Source organism: Schistocerca serialis, chromosome 1 (genome assembly GCF_023864345.2).
Source record: "Schistocerca serialis cubense isolate TAMUIC-IGC-003099 chromosome 1, iqSchSeri2.2, whole genome shotgun sequence".
Taxonomy (NCBI): domain Eukaryota; kingdom Metazoa; phylum Arthropoda; class Insecta; order Orthoptera; family Acrididae; genus Schistocerca; species Schistocerca serialis.
This window is the reverse complement of record NC_064638.1, coordinates 636,046,676-636,066,008: the sequence shown is the minus strand read 5'-3', so window position 1 is coordinate 636,066,008 and position 19,333 is coordinate 636,046,676. Positions and strand designations below refer to the sequence as shown.

Genomic DNA, 19,333 nt, shown 5'->3' with positions numbered 1-19,333 from the left:
AAGCAAACACTGCTTATGTATTCTGAGTAGTGCTGTGATATACATCACTGCATCTGCCCAATGTTCTGTTTGCGACACTTGCAACTGATGCTGTAGACTCCAGATGTCTGTATTCCTAGTTTATCCTTCACTGAGCCCAGCATATTTTTGATTTTGGCCAATGAGCGAAAGTAATGCATTTGACATTCCTTTGGTATGCTGGGCCATCCATGCCAGAGATTGACAGGATATTAGAAAAGACCAACATTGAAACCATCTTTCGCAGCACTGCTCAGAACATTCACCTAGTCCAAATGGAGAAATCTGTGGTGGCGGAACACAGTCTCAAGGCAAACCATATGTTTGATTTTGAACAAAGCTGCTGTGCAGGTTAGCGGGTTCTGGGATTTGATCATTAAACATGATGTGAAAATAAGGATCCATAACAACCTTGTCAAATGAGACAGTGATTTCCAACTTAGCACTGCATGAGATGCAATGATAACAAAAATATGACAAGACTACTCCGATGCAAAACTGGCAAGGCATGAGACAGAACGGACAGGCCCCACCAGGACATGACATCTGCAACTGCTAGCATGCAGGGAGCCCCCACCACCACTGGCCGACACCTTCCCCCCCCCCCCTCCCCCTCCCCGCCCCCCATGTGGCACAGGCCACAACACCCCTTCTGGAGGGGCGTGGTTGGCGCAGGTGATGCGGAGGAGCCTGCAGTCCAGCAGCTATAAAGAAATGGACAGAACAAGAACCCGACCCTTCTCCTGAAGATGAAAAGAATGAAACTTCTTGAAATGCTGACACAGAATAGTGCTTTGACTTTACTGATAACCTGAGAAGACTTCATTATCAAGATACACTGAGAAAGTCTAAATTTTCAATTAAGTGATACTGTCAACCTGCAGCACACAGACACCTTTGCAGAATTATGTGTTACCAGTTCGCACACATTCAGATTTTTTGGTGCCCTTATTCTGCAATTCTGTGTATTGGCATGTCCTTGGAGATGGAAATTGGCTTAGTTTGTCCACAGAATATTCAGTTACCATTCATAGTCCACTTCCATGATAGCAAGAAATCCCACAGTGAACATTTGTACTGCTGGCAGGTCAGCAGGAAGCAACTTCTAAATATGGGTGGTTTTGTGTGAATACCAATGCATGATGTTTTGTAGGTACATGATGCTTTCAGGCATGTCCAATGTTTGGGCAATTCCCTGTGCACTGTACATTTGTACACCACTGCCCAGCCCTTCCTGGAATGCCATGGCCATATCTTTGACAAACGTTGGATCACCTGCTTTCCTCTCTCTGCCACATTGCACTTCAAAAGAACTTGGCTTTTTCAGTTTTGTAACAATCTTTTCCAGCCCCTTAGCAGACATTGGACTAATGCTTTTTTTCATACCCTTGGGTGTCTAGAACTTCTGCAGGGCTACTGGCACACAGTCGCCATTCTTGTAACAGAGCTTTACCAGTAGCACATGATCCTTCATGGATCAGTCATGTTGAGTATCTTTGATGCAAACTGAGTAACAGGTGGCTGGTGCACATCTATTGGTGGACATATTCTGATGCTTACAGTGCCATCTACTGTGCAAATTTTTGTCAAGCTATTTTTTTCTTCTTTTTTTCCCTTGACATTTCTCCTGTGTCCAAAATATGCTGTTTGAATTTAATGTCATTCTGAGCAGTTTTTCTCTTTCTACAGCATTTTGAAACTGTAACTTTAATTATGGAAACCATGCATATCAGTGTGGAAGTTGTTTGCAACTGGATACGCTTCAGTGTCCATGATGGAGGAGTGCTAATACCTCTGACTTAGATCTTCTGGAGTAATCAGCTGGCCAATTTCTGCAGTTGCAGACAGAAAAGTACACCTTGGCACACTCTAAGCTGGTCCCAGAGGGAGAACAGGCTTTTGGCAGCCTGCTGTGTTTCTTGAAACCATGATGGTCACTCACTGCATGAATAACAGCAAATACATGATACAAGATGGCCTATAGACGTCACATCTGCTATTTATGCAGCTGTCTGCAGAAGATCTGTTAGGCATGCTGGGGTTGGTTGTCTATTTGCCAACAGATCTGAGAGGAGGCATTAAATACCTCATTTGGACCCAAAGGTAACCAGGATAAAGTGTTTGCATTGGCATAGTGATCTACAAATCTATAACATACATTGTCTCATATTGGTACTTACTGAGGAGCAAGGGCCAACACTGTACACAATTGGCAGTGCATTCTGGATGTAGTAATCATGTGCAAATAGTGCCAACTGTGAACTGTGGTTGGTGACCAACTCAAATTACTACTGAACAGATACTTGTGGTTCTTCTGTGTGCCATAGATGATTGAGAGAGGCTATTTATCAACATGTATGTAGTTTTGTAGAAAACAGAATTGAAATGCATACACAATTGGATGTTCAGATCCATTGTGTTGTGCGATGAGGCAATATTGTTCCAATTCCCTACTTGGGGTATCCATTACCAGGATGAGAGGGAACTCAACAAGCAACCACAGTTTGTACTAGACACTATTAGAGACCAGAGAATGCCTCCTTACTTTGAGAAGTCCACTCAAAAGTAGCTTTCTAGAATCTATTCAAAGCTGCAGATATCATGGTGGCATTTTGAATGAAGCATTAAAAATTATTTATTTTATCAAGTATTGACTGAAGTTCTTTCAGATTGCTCAGTTCCAGTGTTTTCTGTACAGCTGGTACATCTGCTTCTGTTGGTCTCACTCCACCTTTTCCTGTAATACACCCTAAGTACTATATTTATGGCTGAAAAAATGAATAACTTTGGAGGTTGCAATGAAGGCCTGTTAGGCCCAGCAGTGTAAAAACTCATTGCAGGCCAAATAAGTGTTCTTCTTCATCAGTTTGTTGGTTTATTCAAAATAATTTTATCACTAGGTAATGCTCCACAGTAACTGTTCCTTGAACCTTTGAAATATTGCTCGGTTGCTTGTGACACAAAATGATACCCCACAGTATTGGTATAATCCAAATGGCATATTGATTACCATAAAACTTTGAAACCCTGCATCAATGGGAATCTGGAAGTACACTCCAAAAGGTTGATCTTTGGGTAGCAAAGCTCACATGCAAGGAGAGAAAATAATGCTTTGGACTGTGATAGTGAGAGATATCTGTTACAGCTTGGCATTTTTGTGGCTTTGAAGTCCTCACAAATGCAAAGAGATCCATATGGTTTATGGACTAAAATGATGGAAGATAACCAGAGACTTGATGGAACTTGGTGAAGAGGGTCCCTTGTCATGAGACAATTGAGTAAGTTCCATATGGACTCCATGATGGTGAGTAATTGATCTGTACATGACAAAGGCATACCATATGCCTAAAACTGGAATTGGTGCTTGGCCATAACCAAAGGCTTTGTACATACCAGGACAGAGGCAACAATATTGCTGTAGCACCAGTATCTGGTTGAAACTGTGCCCAGTATCCAGTAACGTGGAGGTGCATACACAGACATTTGTCATGGACCCCACCCTGCATTGTACAGACAATGAAGACCTCCTTGCAGTCCATGCTCCGGCACTGTGACATATGGTAAAAATGTGGTATGTCCAACCATAATCTGTGCAGACAGCTCTGCAGTGTAGTGGCAGAAGCACCCAGAGCAAGAAGGAAGCACGGCCTGTGGTGGATGGCTCAGTGAACATGACATCAGACACTGGGCTGATTGTGTTATTTCAAATGACCATACAAAAGGTACCACTACTTCCCAGCCAGGACCTGGTAATCTGAGGGCACCAATCTGAAGTTGATGGCCAACTGTGGCTTCAACCAATCTGTATCTAATGAGGCTGTCTGCATAAGATTTAACACAACAATCTACTTTGCAAGTGAATTTGCAGTGTTGGATAATGCCTTGGAGTTCAGTGTCCAATTGTAAGTGTGGCATCATCCGGAGATCACGGTGCCATATCAAAGTTGGCAACATGAATTGATACCAGACATTAGTAACAGTTCACTGTGAATCCACAACAATATATGCCTCCTGAAGACCATGCCTCCCTGTTAATGGTACAAAGTTAATGTTATCTTAAAAAAGCAACACCGTTTCCCTTTGATTTGTGTTATCTTCCATTCTTTAGATGCTTTAGCTTTTGCTGTTTATTTTGTCTGTGTATTGTTGTCTTCCATTAGTTGTAAGCTGTTACACATTAAAATAAACTCTGCACAAACAGCCTTATTTTCATGCTTTATTTACTGCACCTGAGCGCAGGTTATAGGCACAGATGCATAAATCTGTTTTTCAGTGTATTGGCAGAGATTCGTTTGGTGGTGTCGTGTATAACAGCAAACTTTGATGTTACCAGCATAGTGTTAGGGTGGTGCAGTCAAACAATCTATGCATCAGTTTCAGTATTTATAGTTGTCTGGAGGGGACAATTGGGTGGTATGGAAATTCCAAATTGAAGTGATATTCAGAGGGAAAGGCCTTTTAGATATTGTCAATGCCATTGTCATTAAGCCCCCACAGGAGAAAGAAGCTGAAGTAAAAACATGGCTGGAAAAGGACACAGAAGCACAGAAACTTATTGTGATGTGGATGGAGATGGCACCATTCACTCATTTACTTTCATGTACGGTGTCAGCCAGCATGTGGACAAAACTGAAGGCAGCGTATGAAAAAGAGTCCGCAGTGGGTATTCACCTACTTCAGCAAAAGTTTTTCTCACTCCAACTTGGTGATGACTCAGTGGTTATAGTTATGCTGGAAATAGAAGAAATCAACATGAACCTGAAGCAAGCAAGTGAACCACTTTCAGATAAAATGATAATAATAAAAGTGTTAATGTCATTACCTGAGCGATGTAAACATTTTCATTCAGCATGGAAGTCAATCCCCTTTGGGAAGCAAACATTTATACGTTAACTTCAAGATAGCTCATTGAGGAAGAAAGAAACAATCAGTCAGGTCGGCTGGAGGTAGCTTTGGCTAGTGTAAGCAGGCAGCAAAGAATTACCTGTTATGCTTGTAGTAAAGTTCAAAGAACTGAAAAGTAAAGTGAAGAGAGAAATGAGCAGCTGCAATTATTGTAAGAAAAGAAGTCACGTGAAGTCAGATTGCAGGCAGTTGAAATCAAAGGAAGGCAAAAAGCTCAAGATGTAAATGCCTTTATGTGTATGAATCAATTAGTTGACCTAGAAGATGATTGGATTATGGATACAGGTGCTAGTGAGCATATGTGCAACAAGAGAGAACTGTTTATGAAACTGGACAGTATGCAAAGCTCAATGGAAGTTACTGTGGGTAATAGTAAACTGTATGCATGAAAGAGAGTTAAATTTATCAAAACAGTACTTAGTGGAGCACTTTTTGTGCCTGAATTGAAATAAATCTGTTTTCTGTAGGAACTGTATTAGACAAACATATGTGATTAGTATCAAACAAGGAACAATCTGAATTCTAGAACAGTTAAGGTGAAGTTCATGCATTATCCAAACATGTCAACAAATTGTATCATATGTTGTTTTCAGTAAATGGAGCACAATCAGGACTGTCAGTGGTTACTTTGATATGTGTGGATGAAACACACACTGCAGTTGACAGTAACAACACTAGTGAGCTTTCATCAGTCAATATTGATAGGGGCCTGGTCAATTTGTCTAAATGTGTTGAAATCTTGAGTGTCTGTCATAAAAATTGTGCCATCAGAGCATTACGCATGTGAGACAGTTTTTGTCACATAAAGGTGTGAGCTTCATTGACAACTTCGTCACTTGTGAAGAATGTTTGGCAGGTAAACAACATTGCTTGCCTTTCCCAGTTGGTCATGAGCTAATGACCCACTTGACCTGGTTCATGCAGACTTCCGTGGACTCACAGAGATGCATTTGCTTGGAGGAGTAAAATATTTTTTTGCTGTTGAAAGATGACTGCTTTGGTTATTGCAAAGTATTCTTTATGAAACAGAAAAGGAAGTTAAAGACTTGATTAGGAATTTTATTGAAAAAACTGAGAGAGAAACTGGACTGAAAATTAAATTATGGCATAACCCATCAAAGAAGCATTGTGTGCACACCACAACAAAATGGAAGAACTGAAAGAGAAGTGTGCACCATGGTTAAGTTGCTCGTTCAATGATTTCAGGAATGCCCAAACATTTCTGGGCTGAAGGTGTTGGCATGGTGGCTTACATACTAAATCGAACTGGTCCAAGTTGTGCAAAAGGTAAAACTCCTTTTGAAGCTTATTATCCCAGAGAATTACCCTTAGCAGATTTGAAAATATTTGGAACTCATATGTCTGCCCTTGTGCCCAAAGAAAAGAGACTGATACTAGATCCCAGAAACAAGATGGTTTATTTATGTGTTATGGTAATTATGTGAAGGGGTACAGAATATTTATACCTAACACAAAGAGAACTGAGATGCATCAAGGCATAATTTTCTTGCCACCAGCAGAATATGAAAGGGAGAAGAAAACTGATGGCCATGTAAAAGAATCAGATACTATATGTTGTGATAAAGAGAACATAGATAAAGCTTTAGACTCAAAGGAACAGAAAGAAGAAATGAGGACTGAGATTGTGGAAGAAAATAAAAGTCATCCTGGAGAAGAAAAAGAAGTCAGTGAAGAAAGTGAAAAAAGATACTTTTTTTTTTTTTTGAGGATGCAGAGGAAACTATGGTTTTTGATCTACATCTACATCTACATCTACATTTATACTCCACAAGCCACCCAACGGCGTGTGGTGGAGGGCACTTTATGTGCCACTGTCATTACCTCCCTTTCCTGTTCCAGTCGCGTATGGTTCGCGGGAAGAACGACTGTCTGAAAGCCTCCATGCGTGCTCTAATCTCTCTAATTTTACATTCGTGATCTCCTCGGGAGGTATAAGTAGGGGGAAACAATATATTCGATACCTCATCCAGAAACGCACCCTCTCGAAACCTGGCGAGCAAGCTACACCGCGATGCAGAGTGCCTCTCTTGCAGAGTCTGCCACTTGAGTTTGTTAAACATCTCCGTAACGCTATCAAGGTTACCAAATAACCCTGTGACGAAACGTGCTGCTCTTCTTTGGATCTTCTCTATCTCCTCCGTCAACCCGATCTGGTACGGATCCCACACTGATGAGCAATGCTCAAGTATAGGTCGAACGAGTGTTTTGTAAGCCACCTCCTTTGTTGATGGACTACATTTTCTAAGGACTCTCCCAATGAATCTCAACCTGGTACCCGCCTTACCAACAATTAATTTTATATGATCATTCCACTTCAAATCGTTCCGCACGCATACTCCCAGATATTTTACAGGAGTAACTGCTACCAGTGTTTGTTCCGCTATCATATAACCATACAATAAAGGGTCCTTCTTTCTATGTATTCGCAATACATTACATTTGTCTATGTTAAGGGTCAGTTGCCACTCCCTGCACCAAGTGCCTATCCGCTGCAGATCTTCCTGCATTTCGCTACAATTTTCTAATGCTGCAACTTCTCTGTATACTACAGCATCATCCGCGAAAAGCCGCATGGAACTTCCGACACTATCTACTAGGTCATTTATATATATTGTGAAAAGCAATGGTCCCATAACACTCCCCTGTGGCACGCCAGATGTTACTTTAACGTCTGTGGACGTCTCTCCATTGATAACAACATGCTGTGTTCTGTTTGCTAAAAACTCTTCAATCCAGCCACACAGCTGGTCTGATATTCCATAGGCTCTTACTTTGTTTATCAGGCGACAGTGCAGAACTGTATCGAGCACCTTCCGGAAGTCAAGAAAAATAGCATCTACCTGGGAGCCTGTATCTAATATTTTCTGGGCCTCATGAACAAATAAAGCGAGTTGGGTCTCACACCATCGCTGTTTCCGGAATCCATGTTGATTCCTACATAGTAGATTCTGGGTTTCCAAAAACGACATGATACTCGAGCAAAAAACATGTTCTAAAATTCTACAACAGATCGACGTCAGAGATATAGGTCTATAGTTTTGCGCATATGCTCGACGACCCTTCTTGAAGACTGGGACTACCTGTGCTCTTTTCCAATCATTTGGAACCTTCCGTTCCTCTAGAGACTTGCAGTACACGGCTGTTAGAAGGGGGTCAAGTTCTTTCGCGTACTCTGGGTAGAATCGAATTGGTATCCCGTCAGGTCCAGTGGACTTTCCTCTGTTGAGTGATTCCAGTTGCTTTTCTATTCCTTGGACACTTATTTCGATGTCAGCCATTTTTTCGTTTGTGCGAGGGTTTAGAGAAGGAACTGCAGTGCGGTCTTCCTCTGTGAAACAGCTTTGGAAAAAGGTGTTTAGTATTTCAGCTTTATGCGTGTCATCCTCTGTTTCAATGCCATCATCATACCGGAATGTCTGGATATGCTGTTTCGAGCCACTTACTGATTTAACGTAAGACCAGAACTTCCTAGGATTTTCTGTCAAGTAGGTACATAGAATTTTACTTTCGAATTCACTGAACGCTTCACGCATAGCCCTCCTTATGCTAACTTTGACATTGTTTAGCTTCTGTTTGTCTGAGAGGTTTTGGCTGCGTTTAAACTTGGAGTGAAGCTCTCTTTGCTTTCGCAGTAGTTTCCTAACTTTGTTGTTGTACCACAGTGGGTTTTTCCCGTCCTTCACAATTTTATTCGGCACGTACCTGTCTAAAACGCATTTTACGATTGCCTTGAACTTTTTCCATAAACACTCAACATTGTCAGTGTTGGAACAGAAATTTTCGTTTTGATCTGTTAGGTAGTCTGAAATTTGCCTTCTATTACTCTTGCTAAACAGATAAACCTTCCTCCCTTTTTTATATTCCTATTAACTTCCACATTCAGGGATGCTGCAATGGCCTTATGATCACTGATTCCCTGTTCTGCACATACAGAGTCGAAAAGTTCGGGTCTGTTTGTTATCAGTAGGTCCAAAATGTTATCTCCACAAGTCGGTTCTCTGTTTAATTGCTCGAGGTAATTTTCGGATAGTGCACTCAGTATAATATCACTCGATGCTCTGTCCCTATCACCTGTCCTAATGACAAGAAGACATACAATCTTAGACACAGGAGGAAAATTCAACACCCAAATTACTTGGAGGATTATGAGTTGAGCCTATTGACTCCAGTGAATGATGAAGACCCCAGTATCTACGCTGAAGCAGTGTCTTGTAGCAAAGATAAAAATTGGAAAGTTGCCACAGCAAGAGAGCTGCAAGTCCTAGAAGAAAACAGCACATCAGAGTATGTATGTAAGCCAAATGATTGAGATGTTATTGATGAAAAGTTGGGTTTTAGGCAAAAAAGAGATGAAAAACGTAATGTTGTTTCTTATAAATCTCGTCTTGTAGCAAAATGTTTCCAACAAAGCTTGCCTTATTCAGAGATATACAGTCCAGTAGCAAGACTTCAGTGAAACTGTTTCTCATTTTTTTTGTAATGAGAATAACTTTCCCATCTATCAACTGGATGTTTGTAGTGCATTTATCTATGGAGAGATAGATGAAGACTTATCCTACTGGATACTGCAGTAGAATGAATGATAAAGTTTGTAAACTTAGAAAGGCTCTGTATGGTTTAAAGGACTCACCCAGAAATTGCAATATTAAATTTCACACAGTAATAAATGGCTTAGAATTTGTATGAAGTGATTTTGAGTATTGCTTGTATGTAAAGACAGAAAATAGTCTTAAAGCATATATATTCGCTTACATTGATGATCTACTGATAGATTCAACTTCCCAGAGTGACACTGACAATTTAAAGCTGTTATTGAGTGATAACTTTAAACTGAAAGATTTGGGTATGATTAGTAACTATTTGAGAATCAATATTGTTAAAAATTTACAGGAGGGCACTGTTACTATTTTGTCAAAGTACCTACCTTGAAAAAGAGTTGAAAGTTTTTGATTTGTTTGAATGTAGTCCTGTTTCAACCCCCATGGCGGAAAATTTTGATCAAAGTATATTAAAAAGAGAAAAACATGAAAATGAAGACATTGAGGATGGGTGTATAAAATTAATAGGGTTACTGATGTATGCTATGTTAGGTTCCTGATCAGATATTTACATAGCCATATGTGTTCTATGCAGGTACCAATCATGTGCAAGTCTGGATTTGTGGAAGGCTTCAAAAAGTGTCTTGTGTTACATTAAGGGAACTGTAAAACAGAGTGTGTTATATGTTATGGATGAAAAATGTACTAATCCTGTAATTGGTTATGTGGACTCTGATTGGGTTGGTGACAGAGTAGACAGAAAGTCTAAAAGTGGCTTTCTTTTCAAAGTGTTTGGTTGCAGTGTTTCATGGGCATCTAAGAAGCAACCCACAGTGTCTCTGTCATCAACAGAATCTGAATTTGTAGCATTATGCTAGGCAACTAGCGAAACTCAATGGCTCGGTAATTTGTATCACATTCTTCCTGGCAGTCAAAGAGCTGTTGTACTTTATGAAGACAACATCACAGTTAAAATCTGTTGTAAGAACACACAGCACCATTATGAGCTAAAGCATATATACGTGAAAATTTTATCTGTGAGCGAGCAAGTTTCTTCTAAGAAAGTTATGTTAAACCACTTTAGCACCAATGACCGACAATCTGATGTTCTGACAAAGCCACTACATAAAATAAAATTTAAAAATTTTAGAGCCTTGTTAGGACTTAATTAGAGCTTGTAATTTGTTTTTGTAACACTGATAATTAACATTGAGGAAGATTTTTAATGGTACAATGTTAATTTTATCTTAAAGAAGGAACACTGTTGTATTATTATTATTATTATTATTATTTGTGTTATCTTCCATTCTTTAGATGCTCTGGCTTTTGCTGTTTATTCTGTGTGTGCATCATTGTCTGCCATTAGTTGTAAGCTGAAAATTACAGAATTTTACAATAATTATAAAATTACTCAACGATGCTCTAAACATGCAGAACTGAACTAAAATGAATTAACAATGATATTTTCAGCCAAGAAGTAGGCATAGCAAAGATAAATAACTGAAAAATATAACTAGCTAGTAAAGAGAGACAAATATGTAAAGTGCTGAGCAATTGAATTACAACCACCAACCTTATAGAATGTAGCAGCCCCCTTCACCTTAGTAGCAACAGTGACACAGTGGCTTAGACTCCACAAGATACTAACAGTATTATGGAATGCTCCTTGTCCATGAAAGCTCAGCTGACCCTACAGGTCATAGAAATTGGTCAGCATTTTGACTAAAGTCTATCTGTGGCTGGAATATCCTATCCTATCAAAGTCAGGGTCACAAATGAAAGCAGTCTTAGCATAAACGACTCTGTTGTAAACATTGAACAGGCTTTTATGTGGGCATTACTAGCAACCAACTGTCAAAAACTGAATGGGCAGCAAAAGACTGTGACCAAGAACAGAGTTTACCACCCAATGACAGAAAAAGCTGCTGAGTCTAACTTGCTTGGCTTCAACAGCTGCTTCACACCCCAAGCCCTCTGGATCCAGAGGCCCCCTTTTCCCCTCCACCCTTCCAATACCAGATTCTCTGAATTACATAGATGAGCATTCTCCTTACATTTCATCCTTTGATACTGCTACCCTCCTGGCCTCATCAATCCCCATTAGCCTCTGTCCCATACCCACCTCCATTCATGTCCACATGGCATCTGCTGCAATCATTTTACACTTAAACATTCATCTCCGCAGTCTCCCTCTTCCTTTTTTATGTCTTCCATTACAATCTACTCATTGACATCATTGTGTGCCCCATCAGCACTACATTCCTTCAGCAGGATGAGCTCACTATTATCACATTCCTATTTTGTTGCTGCCATCATCAGCCATCCTTCCCTCCAACCCACCCTCCCCCCTCCCTAATTCCTTTCACTGCTCACCCACTCCAACCCAAACAAGTCATTCCTTAGTCGAGTTGCTGTGCAGTCCAATGTAGTCAGCTGAGGCTTTGTTACAGTGTATGTGTGCGGGAGAGGAGAGTAGAGGTACTGGGCACAAGTTTGCTCTGATGATGGGCACTATCAAAAGCTTAGCAAAGTTCTCAGTCTTGTTTATGTGCTTATCAAGGGCTGAGTTTCTTAAGAGTGTACATAAAGGTTATAGTCCTGGCATTGTAACAAACAAGTTGCAAAACTGGTTAAAAGGAGTTATGTAAACTTTGAAACATAAAACAAATCAGACCTAAATATGAAAGTATAGTGTTTACCAGAAAGTAATTGGTAGTAAATTGTGTTAAATAAAGACTCCTAGGATTAATCAGAGACTTTGACTGTTCTGTGGCTGTCCCAGTTCATTTTTTTCAGCTGCCCTGTACAGTAGGGAATTTTATGATTGCTGTGAATATTCCAGATTTGTACTATGAATAAAAATTGGCAATTTAGTTGAGAGTGTAGGTGACAAATGCACATGGTGATTTTTGGTTTAGGCTGAATTTCAAGATCAATAAACAGTTGATGTTCTAGGAGTGAAATAGGAAACTGGACTGCTGACTGAGTGTAGAGAGTAAAAATATCAATTTTGCAGTAATTAATGAATAAAGTGCCAGAATTCACCTTCCTCTGTGAAGTCAGCAACACAAATATTCAGAGCTATTAGGTGTTATGAGCTGGCTGAAAACTCAGGCAGGAAGTCACAAAACCTACAACAGAACATGGAGTGTAAGTCATAAATGTTGGATGGACTCCTCAGGAGTGAGAATATAGCAGTAATCATAAATATTAGGTTTAGTGAGAGTGAAATTCAATCCAATTATGGATTTATTTGACTGAGAATAACCAACAAAAATGGACTCAAACTGATAACTCGACATTTTAATCGCCCAGAAAATAGCTTCAATAACCAGGTTATCTGTTATGAAGAATCTACAGCTTAATAACATTAAAATACATTGATCATGCAGCAATAGCATCAAGAGACTGCAATTTGTTGAGCATTAGTTAGTGTAACTATGAATTAATCATCAACAGTAAAGATAAATAACAATGTCAAATAGTATTCAGTGCATTTCTCAGTTACTGTGGAAGCTTATCCAACACTCCACACACTGTACTTTAGCTCTCTCTGTTCAAAGTATAACTGTCTTTTTTGGCATGATTATCAAATATAAAGGAAGGAAGGATGATCAGAGTTTAACATACTGTTATTACCGATAGTGTTATCAATGAAACAGGATCACTGACTGGTACAGTATTAGTGATAAAAGACAAAAATCAAGCATATTACCGGAGTTTTGCTTGGTAAAGAAAATAAAGAATAACTAATGCCCACTAGTTATGCCCTGCATAGCTGTAACATTCACAAAAGTTTTATGATCAGAACTTAAAATGGCAACTTGTGGCTGCACATGCACTGGATTTATATACATTAGTCAAGTAATAGATTTCCATGGGGTAAGCAAAATGAGAATAATGGAATGTACCTGAATCAAATCAGGTGATCCCGAGGGAGTTAGATTAGGAAATGAGACACTTAAAGTAATATATGAGTTTTGCTATTTGGGAAGCAAAATAACTGATGATGGTCGAAGTAGGGAGGATATAAAATGGCAAGAAAAGCATTTCTGAAGAAGAGAAATTTGTTAACATCGAATATAGATTTAAGTGCCAGGAAGTCCTTTCTGAAAGTATTTGTATGGAGTGTAGCCATGTATGGAAGTGAAACATGGAAAATTAACAGTTTAGACAAGAAGAGTAAAGAAGCCTTTGAAATGTGGTGCTCCAGAAAAATGCTCAAGATTAGATGGGTAGATCAAATAACTAATAAGGGGTACTAAATAGAATTGGGGAGAGGAGAAATTTGTGGCTCAACCAGACTAGAAGAAGGGATCAGTTGGTAGGACACATTCTGAGGCATCAAAGGATCAATAATTTAGTACTGGAGGGAAGTGTGGGGAGTAAAAACTGAAAAAGAAGGGCAAGAGATGAATACAGTAAACAGATTCAGAAAGATGTAAGTTGCAATAGTTACTCAGAGGTGAAGAGGCTTGCACAGGTTAGAGTAGTGTGGAGAGCTGCAGCAAAGTAGTCTTTGGGCTGAAGACGACAACAGCAACAACAACAACCATAAGAAATAAAGAGAGTTTCAAACAAAAAAGAAAACTTTTAAAGCAAAATCATGAACTTATCATACGACAGTTTGAAGATACGGACATGGATGTAGTGACATATTACAGCATGCACAGAAGTGTGTACCTAACTTACCTCAATATTTTTTCAGGATATGGCACTTTGAAATGCTTTCCAAGGAAACGCTTAAGCAAACTCATTAAACTGTCACAGACTTCTGTATCAGACATAAGTTCCATCTTTCGAGCCTCGGGACCAACAATCCAGCCACACAAACAAAGAGGATGATTATCAACAGTATTAAACATGAATACCTCCTTCAGCCAATTCTGCTCCTGAAACATGGCACACAAACATATACAGTCTTATTAAGACATACAAGAAATTAGTACATGTGTAGTTATAAAAAAATAACTGGTAGAAAATGTAAATATGGTCAAATACAGATCAGTAATGTTTGTATTTGGTAACTTTTCTCACTACTTTAGATGAGTTACTTAACAGAAGTAAACAGTTACTAAGTAAGATACTGATAAATATGCAACATACTGCAAGATGTGAATCTTAATGAGACATGAGGATCCATGGCATTAGTGAAGACAATCATTATGAGTGAAGACAACCATTATTTCAGTAAGGTTCCTGCTACTGAGGCAGACTTCTAGAGAATGGCTGAGTGATGGAGTGGGACAGAAAAGATTTTGCTCTCATAGGAAAGGGTGTTTCTGCCATATTGTTCTCACAAGTGCATTAAATTCAAGAAGAGATATGTGGGAATGAATCTTAATCAAACATGTGCACCCATGGCAAAAGTAAGGCCAACCAGCTGCTACATGGCATAGAAAAGGAATTAAGCTGGGTGACACACTCTGCTACTGACTATTTATATTAGTCCTTGGCAGCAGTTTGTCAGCTGGCAAACAACTGGCTGGTATTGAGGTCCACATAGTAAAGATGACAATCAAGTATGATATGTATGTCTAGAGAGGTAGTCCTGCCACTAATGTGACAGGACAATGTGTTGACCTAACTAGAATAGAATGTGCTGTATAGATGGATACATGGTACAGATGACCTGCTTAAGTTTCTGATATAGGTACAACCTATGCTGCAAAGGATCCTTAGCAGACCCAAGATATTTCATAGGTCACAGGGGTGATAAAATACTGCTTTGGGAGAAATAGGACAAATATTGTAGAAGATATTCCTCATTCTAGGAGAAGATGAAACATAACTAAAGGCTTGTTAGAGAATTACTCCATTGTAGATGGTTATCCATCGTGTGAAAGGACACGGTATGATAAGCCTCTTTGACTGGGTGTGGAAGGTAAAACCCATCTGTAAAGGCCTAGGTGGGGCTTTCATTATACTGGAACAGCTGTTGTTCACCATAACAAGAGTCTATGCATGCCGAGGATATAGAAGTGACATTTTTAATATGTGAAGTCGGTGGCAGCTATCATAGTGGAGGTACTGTTGGGACTGAGAGTTTTATGAAATCTTCAGAGCAATGGTGATTATTTTCTGAGAAGGCAGGTTCCTGAGCAGAAGATTGCCAAGTGAAGAAAGTGGCTGGCATCCAGTTTCAGAATATTGCAGGTACTAAATATTTTTTCTCTAAACATAACATGTTCCTGCAATAAAAAAAATGAGCAAATGTGTTCACTGAGAGGGGTAAAAAAAAAAAAAAAAAAAAAAAAAAAACACATAAAATGATATGTAATTACAGATTCACAGTACCTTACTAGATAATCATGAAATATATCAGAATGTTGTTATTATAGTTGTCACACATGGAGCAATGCATTTTGTAATTGTAATAGTATAATACATACATCACCTCCAGACATTTCTGATCCAGCTTTATCCTCTGCATTCCACAAAAATCCAAAACCACTACAATCTTCTGGCCACCACTGATGAGAAAATTTCATATACACCTTGTTTACTGTTCCAATGGATAGCCCCTAATATCACACAGAAAATATAGTGCATTAAATTAGAGAACTTACATAATCATAATATTAGTGTGGAACACATTTTAGTGTCACAAATGAGCAGTGACCACTCAGGTATTCTGAAACTCTAAAGCAACAGTGGAAAAGCTAATTAAGGACTCTAATGATTAATATAAACAGCCTCACACACTTTTATTGTGTTAAGCCGCTTTTGTTCTTATGACATTTTCAGGTTGCTGAGTTGTGCTAAAAACATGGTATACATGCTATGGTTGTCATATATAATGTTAAAGACCAAATTAAGAAACAATAATCACAAATTTTCTGCTGACTGCTTGGTGGAAGTGTGGCAGCAGAGGGAATGGCCTGCAACAGTTAAGACATACCATAATGGGGACAGCAGTGGGGCAAGGCAACCGGCTGGGAATTGTGTCAGGCTTGCTGGGTTTGTTTGGTGCATTAGGTGGCATTGCCAGATGCAAGTGTGATAGCAGATCAGATGATCCTGCCTATCTGTGGTCCCAAACACTTGATGCCTCTGGTTTCTGTGGTACTTGGAATCTATGAAGGGACACAGCCAAACATGCAGGCCCAGATGCTGGAGTCCACATAATTACTTGCTGTAAGGCTTAGATGCCAGACAGCTTGAGATGAGCACAGGAGGTCTAATCAAGCACAATGCCTGTGCCTAAGAATGAGCTCTGCTGATCTGTGGCCACTGGCAGATGAGGACTGGTACATTCCAAGGAAGCTCAGCAATGTTTGTCCCACAGGCACTGCCTGCATCATTTTGGACATCTGATTTTTAAGAGTTCTTACCAATCATTCCACCTCTATATTCAACACTGAGTGGAATGTAAAAGTAGTCAGTTGTTGAATACATTACCTCCAGATGTTTCTAATCCAGACTTATCTTCTGCATTCCATAAAAATCCAAAACGATTACAATATTCTGGCTACTGCTGGTGAAGAAATTTCATATACACCTTGACCACAGTTCCAATGAGCAGTCCTTAAAACCACATTAGAAAGTATAGTATGTTAAACTAGAGAATTTATGGCGGTAGAAATGTTTGAACATAGATGGCTGATCTGTGAGATTTTGACAGACATATGGTGTGTCAGTGGCCAAGAGAAGTATGGCATTGCTGATGTTCAGGGGATGACAGAAAGAAATAAAAGTGCAGCAAATAGGGCCTATCATTTTAGGCAAATGCTCTGGTCATCTATGATGTGTGGATAGCAGTACCTGGCAAAATAGCAGATTACTGTGTGTGAATGGGATACTTCACAATAAATAATGAGGAAGTCATCCAGTACATGAGTCAGAGTGTTGCTGATCTGGAAACATTCTGCTTTTTGGCAGAAAAAGTCAGTATCCGGGCCCACGGGTAGCAGGGAGAAGGCTTGTGGTGTGGTAGGACAATAATGATTGTAATAATTGTAGTTATCCAGTCACAGTATCCTCTGCTGCAAACATCATGCTGTCTTTTCTGGGTGCTTGAATCAAGGGCCAACCAGGAAAATTGGGGTTCATAATCAAGTGGAATTTTGATCCATGCAAGCAAAAATGGAGTTTCTTGATCCTGAAAACAATGGCCACTTCCTGCTAAATATATTTTTGCAAAATAGTGGGCTCCAGCTAATTTGACCATAAATTCTTCAAAAAACAGAATCAAGTATAAATCTACTTTACAGGGTGTATCAAAGAGAGTCATCTGATTTTAAAAAAGTCATAACTATTATGTTATTTGAGATACGTGTGTCGACTATGTACTGATGGAAAGAGCAAACTCTCAAGTTTTGCATGGTGTTCCCGCTAGGTACCAGCAGTGTGCACTCACATCATTTCCAGTAAAAATGATGTCTGGACAACAGAAAGTGTTTTGTGTTCTATGTTTCGCACAGTGTGGGTTAGTAATAATTGTTCAGCGTGACTTTCGTACTAGGTATGGTGTGAATCCTCCTACAGCACAGAGCATTAGATGATGGCATGAACAATTCCTGTCTAACACAGACGTTGAATGCATCCACAAATGTTTCACAAGGAGTCCACAGAAATCCATTTACTGTGCAGACTGACAGTTCAACATGCCCTCGATGTCTGTCTGGCATGTTTTGCATCAGTGTTTACACAGGAAACCACAAAAAAGTCAGCTACTGCAAGCTCTTCATAAGGTGACAAACAACAATGTGTAGAGGTCTGTAAATTCATTCTTGGCAAGATTGAGTATGACTGTTTCCTTCCATGCTTAGTGTTTAGTGACAAGGCAACATTCCATTTAAATGAATAGGTGAACTGTCATAATGTGAGAATAAGGGGTATGGAACAATCACATGAAGCTGTATAACATGAGAGGGACTCTCCAAAATTTAATGTTTTGTGCAGTTTCACAGGAAAATGTGTAAGGTCCATTTTTCTTTGCCAAGAACACTGTTACAGGAAGCACATATCTCGATATGCTTGAGAACTTTATTTTTCCAACAGTTGTAAAATGATTCAAATGACTTCATTTACCAACAGGATGGCATATGAAAGCGCAAGAGATTTACATCAAAGGATTACTCGATGATGGATCAGTTGCACACGACTAAATGATTCAGCCTTACATTACTGGCTTCCAAGGTCACTGAACCTGACTGTATGAAATTATTTCTTATGGAGGTTTATAAAAAGACTCTATTTATGTGCCTCCATTACCAACAACAATAAATGAACTAAGACATCGCATAACAGCAGTTGTGGAAGCTGTGACTCAAGACATGCCCGCTGTAGTGTGGGAATAATTTGAATAATGCATTGACATATGCCATGCATCTCAAGAGGGGCATATTGAACACCTATGAAAAGATATGAGAAAACTTTTTGAGTTTCCCATTTATCAAAAAACAAAACTCATTGTATACATACATTAGTTTCAGAAATATAAATGTGCCAAATTGGATGATTCTTTTTGATACACCCTGTGTATTGAAATTGAATATAAACAGTCACAACCGTAGTAAACATTTTTTATATATATTTTTATATGAGGTTATGGGTTTCAGCCTGTTTTAGACCATCTTCAGATCCACACCATGTTGTAGGTGGCGGCTATAAATTAAGCATGTGCTACACCTCCATGAGTGCTAACTGTTGTTAGTATTTGTGGAGGTATAGGGCCTGCTCTGTTTACAGCCACCATCTAATTTGTGGTGTGGGTCTGAAGATGGCCTAAAACAGACTGAAACTGATAACCTTATACAAAAAAAATACAAATAAGTTTATTGTGGTTGTGACTGTTTATATTCAATTTTAAATAAATAATTAACCACTGTACTCTAGAGAGACATGTT

At 39.2% G+C, this 19,333-nt stretch overlaps 1 protein-coding gene across 3 annotated transcripts in view; it reads right to left on the bottom strand.

Annotated features, from left to right (window-relative positions):
• The window catches only part of LOC126478644 (spermine oxidase), a 174,222-nt gene that overhangs the window by 32,792 nt on the left and 122,097 nt on the right, over positions 1-19,333 (bottom strand). For 2 of the 3 annotated variants that reach the window (XM_050103718.1, XM_050103719.1), the window contains exons 6-7: positions 15,875-16,006; positions 14,175-14,374 (exon numbers count right to left, since the gene is read on the bottom strand). In XM_050103718.1, coding sequence (XP_049959675.1) covers positions 14,175-14,374; positions 15,875-16,006 — 332 coding nt within the window. Of the gene's footprint in view, positions 1-12,558; positions 12,614-14,174; positions 14,375-15,874; positions 16,007-19,333 lie in introns of those variants that run through there. The other variant, XM_050103720.1, reaches the window with a different exon arrangement.